The sequence below is a fragment of the Aegilops tauschii genome, chromosome 5, assembly GCF_002575655.3.
Source record: "Aegilops tauschii subsp. strangulata cultivar AL8/78 chromosome 5, Aet v6.0, whole genome shotgun sequence".
NCBI classification, from domain to species: Eukaryota; Viridiplantae; Streptophyta; class Magnoliopsida; order Poales; family Poaceae; genus Aegilops; species Aegilops tauschii.
Genome location: NC_053039.3, coordinates 406645884 through 406655262, shown reverse-complemented (window position 1 = coordinate 406655262; position 9379 = coordinate 406645884). Strand labels below are relative to the sequence as shown.

The 9379-nt window shown below is 47.0% G+C and overlaps 1 protein-coding gene across 1 annotated transcript; it reads left to right on the top strand.

The window, feature by feature from the left end:
* The first annotated feature begins 4602 nt into the window (after positions 1 to 4602).
* LOC109769131 (uncharacterized) lies at positions 4603 to 6871 on the top strand. Its single transcript, XM_020327870.4, has 2 exons — positions 4603 to 4944; positions 6057 to 6871. The coding sequence occupies exons 1-2, from the start codon at positions 4752 to 4754 to the stop codon at positions 6677 to 6679; spliced, it is 816 nt and encodes a 271-aa protein (XP_020183459.1). The 5' UTR covers positions 4603 to 4751; the 3' UTR covers positions 6680 to 6871.
* The last annotated feature ends 2508 nt before the right edge of the window (positions 6872 to 9379 follow it).

Genomic DNA, 9379 nt, shown 5'->3' with positions numbered 1-9379 from the left:
CCAAGCGGCGGGCCCCAGCAGCCGGCGGAGAAGCCGGCGGCCAGAGAGACTGACGGATGGGTCCTGAACCCGGCCAGATTACCATAAAAGATCAGAGAGACTGGGGGGTAGGCCTATATAAACCCCCAGGGCACCCATGCAAAGGGTTCCGACCTGTTAGAATTAGACCAGCACCTAGGGGAAGAGGAGAGCTAGCCTTGCCTTCTTCTACCTCTAGCATACAGCTCGAGGAGCACCATTGTACTCACTAGTGCCTTAGTGATCATGCGGAGACCACGTAGAGCAGGACTAGGGGTGTTATCTCCTAGGAGAGCCCCGAACCTGGGTAAAGTACGCCGGTGTTCGTGTCTACGCCTCATCCCGCTTCCAGGCACCGGCGACGTTCTACTCGCTCCCACCATGATAAGCCATCCCTTGGCATATGTCGCACCCAACCCCCGACACTCTGCCAGACGTTCATTACATCTGGTGTTGCTCCTTTAGCGGGTTTGGCACCTAGCAGTGCTTCCAGGACGTAATTCTTCTGTGCAGCAATGAGGATAATCCTCAGATCACAGACCTAGTCCACGTCATTGCTACTACCATCTTTCAACTTAGCTTTCTCTAGGAACGCATTAAAATTCAAAGGAACAGTAGCACGAGCCATTGATCTACAACAACATAGACATGCAAAATACTATCAGCTACTAAGTTCATGATAAATTAAAGTTCAATTAATCATATTACTTAAGAACTCCCACTTAGATAGACATCCCTCTAATCATCTAAATGGGCACGTGATCCAAATCAACTAAACCATGTCCGATCATCACGTGAGATGGAGTAGTTTTCAATGGTGAACATCACTATGTTGATCATATCTACTATATGATTCACGCTCGACCTTTTGGTCTCAGTGTTCCGAGGCCATATCTGCATATGCTAGGCTCGTCAAGTTTAACCCGAGTATTCTGCGTGCACAACACTGGCTTGCACCCATTGTATGTGAACGTAGAGCTTATCACACCCGATCATCACGTGGTGTCTCGGCACGATGAACTTTCGCAACGGTGCATACTCAGGGAGAACACTTGTACCTTGAAATTTAGTGAGAGATCATCTTATAATGCTACTGCCGAACTAAGCAAAATAAGATGCATAAAGGATAAACATCAAATGCAATCAATATAAGTGATATGATATGGCCATCATCATCTTGTGCCTTTTATCTCCATCTCCAAAGCACCGTCATGATCACCATCGTCACCGGCGCGACACCTTGATCTCGATCGTAGCATCGTTGTCGTCTCGCCAACTATTGCTTCTATGACTATCGCTACCGCTTAGTAATAAAGTAAAGCAATTACATGGCAATTGAATTTCATACAATAAAGCGACAACCATATGGCTCCTGCTAGTTGCCGATAACTGTGTTACAAAACATGATCATCTCATACAATAAAGTTTAGCATCATGTCTTGACCATATCACATCACAACATGCCCTGCAAAAACAAGTTAGACGTCCTCTACTTTGTTGTTGCAAGTTTTACGTGGCTGCTACGGGCTGAGCAAGAATCATTCTTACCTACGCATCAAAACCACAATGATTTTTCGTCAAGTATGTGCTGTTTTAACCTTCAACAAGGACCGGGCGTAGCCACACTCGATTCAACTAAAGTTGGAGAAACTGACACCCGCCAGCCACCTGTGTGCGAAGCACGTCGGTAGAACCAGTCTCGCGTAAGCGTACGCGTAATGTCGGTCTGGGCCGCTTCATCCAACAATACCGCCGAATCAAAGTATGACATGCTGGTAACTATTATCGCCCACAATTCACTTGTGTTCTACTCATGCATATAACATCTACGCATAAACCTGGCTCGGATGCCACTGTTGGGGAACGTAGTAATTTCAAAAAAATCCTACGCACACGCAAGATCATGGTGATGCATTGCAACGAGACGGGAGAGTGTTGTCTACGTACCCTCGTAGACCATAAGCGAAAGTGTTATGACAACGCGGTTGATGTAGTCATACGTCTTCACGATCCGACCGATCCTAGTACCGAAAGTACGTCACCTCCACGATCTGCACACGTTCGGTTCGGTGACGTCCCACGAACTCTTGATCCAGCTGAGTGTCGAGGGAGAGCTTCATCAGCACGACGGCGTGATGACGGTGATGATGAACCTACCAACGCAGGGCTTCGCCTAAGCACTGCAACGATATGACCGAGGTGGATTATGGTGGAGGGGGGCACCGCACACGGCTAAGAGATCAATGATCAACTTGTATCTTCTTGGGTGCCCCTGCCCCCGTATATAAAGGAGCAAGGGGTGAGGCCGGCCGGCCCTAGGGCGCGCCAAGGAGGGGAGGAATCCTCCTCCTAGTGGGAGTAGGATTCCTTCTTTCCTAGTCCAACTAGGAGGAGAAGGGGAAAGAGGGAAAGGAGAGGAAGAGGAGAAGGAAAGGGGGGGGGGCGCCCCCTTCCCTAGTCCAATTCGGACTACCTATAGGGAGGGGGCGCGGCTGCCCCTTGTGGACTGCCTCCCCTCTTCCCTATGGCCCATGTAGGCCCAATCTCCCCCCCAGGGGGGGAGGGGGGTTCCGGTAACCCTCCGGCACTCCGGTTTTCTCCGAAATCACCCGGAACACTTCCGGTGTCCGAATATAGCCGTCCAATATATCAATCTTTATGTCTTGACCATTTCGAGACTCCTCGTCATGTCCGTGATCATATCCGGGACTCCGAACTACCTTTGGTACATCAAAACACATAAACTCATAATACCGATCGTCACCGAACTTTAAGCGTGCGGACCCTACGGGTTCGAGAACTATGTAGACATGACCGAGACGCATCTCCGGTCAATAACCAATAGCGGAACCTGGATGTTCATATTGGCTCCCACATATTCTACGAAGATCTTTATCGGTCAAACCGGATAACAACATACGTTGTTCCCTTTGTCATCGGTATGTTACTTGCCCGAGATTCGATCGTCAGTATCTCAATACCTAGTTCAATGTCGTTACCGGCAAGTCTCTTTACTCGTTTCGTAATGCATCATCCCGCAACTAACTCATTAGTCACATTGCTTGCAAGGCTTATAATGATGTGCATTACCGAGAGGGCCTAGAGATACCTCTCCGACAATCGGAGTGACAAATCCTAATCTCGATCTATGCCAACTCAACAAGTACCATCGGAGACACCTGTAGAGCACCTTTATAATCATCCAGTTAAGTTGTGACGTTTGGTAGCACACAAAGTGTTCCTCCGGTATTCGGGAGTTGCATAATCTCATAGTCATAGGAACATGTATAAGTTATGAAGAAAGCAATAGCAACATACTAAACGATCAAGTGCTAAGCTAACGGAATGGGTCAAGTCAATCACATCATTCTCTAATGATGTGATCCCGTTAATCAAATGACAACTCATGTCTATGGCTAGGAAACTTAACCATCTTTGATTCAACGAGCTAGTCAAGTAGAGGCATACTAGTGACACTCTGTTTGTCTATGTATTCACACATGTACTAAGTTTCCGGTTAATGCAATTCTAGCATGAATAATAAACATTTATCATGATATAAGGAAATATAAATAACAACTTTATTATTGCCTCTAGGGCATATTTCCTTCAGGATGCGCGTGCGACGGTCATCCTTGTGATGTGGGAGCTATGGAAGCACCGAAACACTATTGTGTTCGATGGATGTACACCTTCGGTAGAGCAAGTCCTTGCCAGGATTGAAGGAGAGGGGAGAGCATGGAAGATGGCAGGGATCCTAAAGGGCGATGGGTCCATTGGGGAAGTGCTAGGGCGGGCGAGTGCGAGAATGTAACTACCAGAATATCGCCATGGAGTGGGGTGGCGTAGCTGTAGAGTTGGGTCCATGTAAATTGTAACGCCAACGTGGAGGGGCTCTTTCCCCATTATCTTTAATATAAAGTATGCACGCTCGTGCATATTTGAGAAAAAAAGGACACGATGGTGTTTGCTTGCAGACCGGGGTTCAACTCTCGTCGGCAGTGAGTTACCAGATCTCACCCGGGTGGCTTTTTCTATAAAAATATGTCCTGGGTGCTAGTGCCCACGGATCTCATTTTGTTGTCGCAAAATTTTAAACATTGCTCGAGGTACAAAGATAACAAATTTAACACCGTATAGTATGCAACATAAATTGGGCTTTAGATTTGACCCATTATCACACTAATGTCAGATTTATCATTTTTGTATCTCGAACAATATTTGATTTAAAATTTTGCGACAATAAACATTGATATTTTGTGAATGTGCTCAATTTTTTATGTATATTTTTTGGAACATTTCGAAATGTGCCAACAAGCACTGGTGCACTGGATACGATCCGAGGTCGATCTACCGGGTCAGCAGGCAGATGTACTCAACTCCAGCGATTATCTTGCACCGGAACATATGACGGCTCTAACCGCATACACCTGGTCCCTCCCATAGTCCCAATCACGTGCATGCATGCAGAGCGTGCATGGCTGCATCCGTCCCCAATCTCCGGTGAGCAAAAAAGAGAAAAAGGCAAACAAAAAAAGTAAGAAGAGACCACAGCACCACAAGCGCAGTAGCAGCTAGTGCTTGACGGGCTTCTCCATGTCTCCGCGCCAGTCCAAGCCGGTTCACATGCATTTGTTCTCTTCCATCGTAGCCTCTTCTAGCCTCGCTCCCCTCTCCCCCAACCTCATCCCCATTGCTTGCTAGCCAGCCAGCTACCTGATCCCGTGGCGGCAATGGCGAGGGACTGCAGAGCTCCCGCCGCGTCGTCGTTCATGGCGCTGCTGCTGGTGGCGGCGGCGGTGGTGGTGTCGTTCTTGGGCGGCGGGGCCGAGGCCAGGAAGTCCAGCAACATCACCGTCGTCGGCTCCGTCTACTGCGACGCCTGCGCCAACAACACCTTCTCCAAGCACAGCTTCTTCCTCAAAGGTGAGAGTGAAGCACACGGCCTGCTCTTTCCGGCTACCATTCTTTTTTCAACGCCGTCTTGCTCTGCATTGCACTCCGTGTCCGTGGATTAGTTTGCTCTGGACCGCAGTGAGCTTGTTGCTTAATCAAGCCAAGCGTACACTTGTACATCAACTAGTTCCTGCTTTGCTGCATTTCTGCAACAGATTTGTCAATCACATGGTGTGCGAATCTCTTGCTCAATGCAGAGTGCTACATTGCCGATTTGCCGTACCCTTTTATTGGTTTCTATAAATTTACTGGGAATTGATAAGTAGGCACACCAGGTTGCTTCGGCGTAAAAGTGCAGTTTCACTCAAGTCTGAACTCACTGAGGAGACTCGGCTAAAGAGTAAAAGAAAGATGTGAACTGAGGAGACATTGAGCAGACTTTTAACCTGCATTGTACTAACACGTTTACAGGAGGAAGTAGTTCTTGGCTGCATGTTGTTAACAGATTTGGTAATTACAAGGTGTGCCAGTCGAGTGCCACATGCATACTACCTTAAAAGAAGTAGCTATCTGTACTCTCATCTCTTTCTGAAGAGTTTTACTGAACAATGATTCTTCAGAAAAATATTACCGAACATGCCAGGTTGCTACAGAGTTTTAGTAGTGCTCTGCCTGTGGTGTCGTTCAAGTCTCAGCTGTGACCATGTATTGTCACTAGAATGTTATGCCTGATATGAACCCCAGAGGCATTTTTTCTCGAATATGAACCCCAGAGGCATTAGGCATGCTGTTTTAACTGGACAGAATAACTGCGATCTGAACAATGTTGGCACTTCTTCACCCTGATCCCCTGCTTTGCCACTCTACGTTACGTTGCTACTTAAACTTTCAGGTAGGTTCCATAGTTTGCAATGAACCCAGAACCAGATTAACCGTTTGAATTACTAGCAAATGATAAATTTTGTTGTTTCTATTTTGTATACTGCAATGAACCCTGAACTAGATTAACGCCGCGACTTGGCAGCATTCTCAAATTCTGGTGTTTCTGTTCATCTTTTGAACACAAATAATTCAGACCCTGAATTTTTACCCGGCACTAACAGTAGCAGGTTCTGTGGTGTGAATGTGATGTGATGATGCAGGGGCTCGGGTGCTGATCCAGTGCAACTTCAAGGTGAACTCGAGCGCGGCGCCGGAGGAGATCTCGCTGGAGGCGGAGCGCACCACGGACCAGCACGGCGTGTACAAGCTGGACGTGCCCCCTGTCGACGGCTTCGAGTGCCGGGAGGGCCACGAGCTCCGGTCGGCGTGCCGCGCCACGCTCGTCCGGAGCTCCTCAGCCGCCTGCAACGTCCCGGGCCTCCGCGGCTCCACGCAGCACATCGCGCTCCGGGGCCCCCGCGGCGCGGCCGCCTGCTTCCTCAACCTCAACGCGCTCAACTTCCGCCCCGCCAAGCGGGACCGCACGCTCTGCCACGGTGGCGGCAGCAATGCGTTCGGGTCGTCGCTCTTCTTCTGGCCGTTCCTGCCGCTCTTCTGGCCGCCGCCGCTCGGGTTCCCGTCGCCCGCCGCGCCGGGCGGGGGCGCCGGAGGTACGGTGTCGTTCCCGTGGCCGTTCCACGTGCCGGAGTGGCTGGTGCCGTTCCTGCGCCCGCCCTTCCTGCCTTTCCCGCTCTACCAGCCGGCGCCGGTGTCATCGTCGTCGTCGGCGCCGCCCCCGTTCGAACGTTTCCCGCCACCACAACGAACGGCTGCTCGGCCGTAAACCGGCCGGCCGGCTTCAGAACCTCAGGACAAGCTTGACAAGACATGCGTTAGATTTTTCATTTCTTGCTTGACTGCTTGTCATGCATGCTAGGCGTTCGTTGCCATTGTCCATTGGCTTGCTGTTCGTTGACCTGATGAATGAATTCATGTGGTACTAATTCGTAGTCATGATCATTATTAGCCTTGTCGATTTCTTTTTCAGTTGCCCAATTTGCATGTGGCACGATGGGACAGGTGCACACATGTCTCTAACCGATTGCTGGAAATAGAGCTGATCAGAATCGCTGCCTTGTCTCTTCCCTCGGATCCTAGTAAGGCAACAGCCAGTAGGATTTTGTCAAGCACGCTGCAAGCTCAATCTTTTTCTTTTGCAAACAAAGCCCAGCTCTGTGTGTATGCCGGTAGCATGACCTAACTAAGATATTTTTCAGATGGACAGTGAGTCTGTGGACACTCCTACAAAGGAAGACAACACGAAGATACGACATGGGGTCAGTCAGTTTCATGTGGACATTCGCCCCCTGAATATCTCCTCGTTGGCCAAGACAATTCAGAATCCGACATGGGGAGACCATCTTCATCAACTTTGTTGCCTCCATGATGATGTGTGAGTAGTTTCTTCGAGACCTACGGGTCGATAATAGTAGCTAGATGCCTTTTTCTCTCTCTCTCTCCCTCTTTATCTTCAATACAATGATCTTCTCTAAGATTACCCCGATGTAATTTTTTGCGATGTGTTTGTTGGGATCCGATTAATTATGGGCTTATGACCAGATTATCCATTGAATTTATATGAGTTTCTTGAGCCTTCTTTGCTGCGTAATTTTATAACTTTATATTTCTCTCCGATCTACCCGTCTACTCTGGCCAAGTTAGATTGATTTTTCTTCAGGGAACAAGTGCTTTGTGGTAGGTTCAATTTTGCGGTGATGTCGTCCACTGACAAAAAGGATAAGGGCACGTATTGTATTGTTGCTACTAAGGATAAAATGACGGGGTACGATCATATTGATTGGTCTTATTCTGTCACTTCTTTCTCTCATGCAAAACTGTGCATAGACTTTCATCTCGCACGGCTCCTAAGTGATAAAAGAAACAAGAACTCGTCTTCTCTCTTTTTTTATTACCTTCCTGGCGTATGTATAAGACCGAATCCATTCTTTTTCGAAATCGGGGATTCGACTTCCCCTGGGGGTAGGGAGTATTACGAATGGAGGTTAATCATAGATTAGCAAAAACCCTAGAATAAATTCTTCCTGGGTCGATGCCCGAGTGTGTACGATTTTGAAATAGCGGTGGGAACTATGATGTTATCATCGACTATGATTATCTAACAGTTCAAGTACAATTGATATAGTTGAAGCACAGTCAAAATACGGTTTTTTTGGATGGAATAATTGGCGTTGGCCTATAGGTTTTCTGTTTTTTTAACACGGACAACTGTTTGAACTGATGGACTTACCAGTCTTGATCGTTACAAAGGACGATGCTATCACATCGAGCCTGTTGCTGGGGAAGACAACCAATGGTTTCCATATAGGACTTGTTATAATTATATTAAAACAAGTAGGTTATATAAAAAACGCTTTTTTGTCGATTATTTATCAAGAAAGCAAAAAGGGTTCTTATCAAATCCACCATAAAATTGGAAAGAAGCATAAAGTAAGTAGACCTGACTCCTTTACTTTTTTCTCTATAACATGATTCTTAGTTTCTCGTTGGGCTTCTTCGGGACATTTTCCATTAAGTAATTTATATGAGTCATTGATCTTCCTTTCATGGGCCCTGTCCATACGGAACTCAAAATATTTTCCGGAGATATTCATTTTCTTGAAGAGGCGGAAAAGATATTAGGTGGCTGTTTGATACCGCTAGAAAGACAAACAAAGATTCTAAGGAATCAAGAAAGCCGTGCGAGATGAAAGTCTCATGCACGGTTTTGCATGAGAGAAAGAAGCGATCTTTTCTTGTAAGCGGTAGACTCATATCCTTTCTTCCTTAATTCATTATTCCATGAATATGGATTATTCCATGAATTCCTCAAAGCGAGGCTCATCAAAATGAAAAATCTAAGACTACTAAAAAATACTGAAAGAATAAAAAGATTTGAACGATTAAATTACTGCTCCCATCGCAACTCCTTTATGCTACACATAAAATTTGATTTCGAAGGTCCATGTTCTTTTTGAGAATCCTCTATTTTAGTTCTTCGACCCATGCAATAGAGAGGGAATGGGAAAAGAGGGGTTACTTTTATTTTCATTTTTCCCTTTGGGAATCGATGGACTTTCATTAATTAGGATCTATTTTATTGACATGATTTATCACTACTTTAGCTACTTTAGCAGCTTGGCCAATTACACGGAATTTGCGATTATTCTATTTCCTAATGGCAATGTATAGTGGTCCAGTACAGCTACCTTGTTACGACTTCACTTCAGTCGCAAGCCTAGCCTTAGGCATCCCCCTTGAGGGAGTCCTGGACTAAGGAGTCCTCGGGCGTCCGTCCTGTTAGCCATGGGCCGGACTGATGGGTTGTGAAGATACGAAGACCGAAGACTTCACCCGTGTCCGGATGGGACTCTCCTTTGCGTGGAAGGCAAGCTTGGCGATCAAACTTGAAGATTCCTTTCTCTGTAGCCGACCTTGAGTAACCCTAGATCCCTCCGGTGTCTATATAAACCGGAGGGCTTAGTCT

Bases quoted from the DNA above. Each gene is read 5' to 3' on its own strand.
- LOC109769131 (XM_020327870.4), top strand. From the start codon at position 4,752: ATGGCGAGGGACTGCAGAGCTCCCGCCGCGTCGTCGTTCATGGCGCTG. The intron at 4,945-6,056 runs GTGAGAGTGAAG...GTGATGATGCAG, and splicing joins GCACAGCTTCTTCCTCAAAG to GGGCTCGGGTGCTGATCCAG.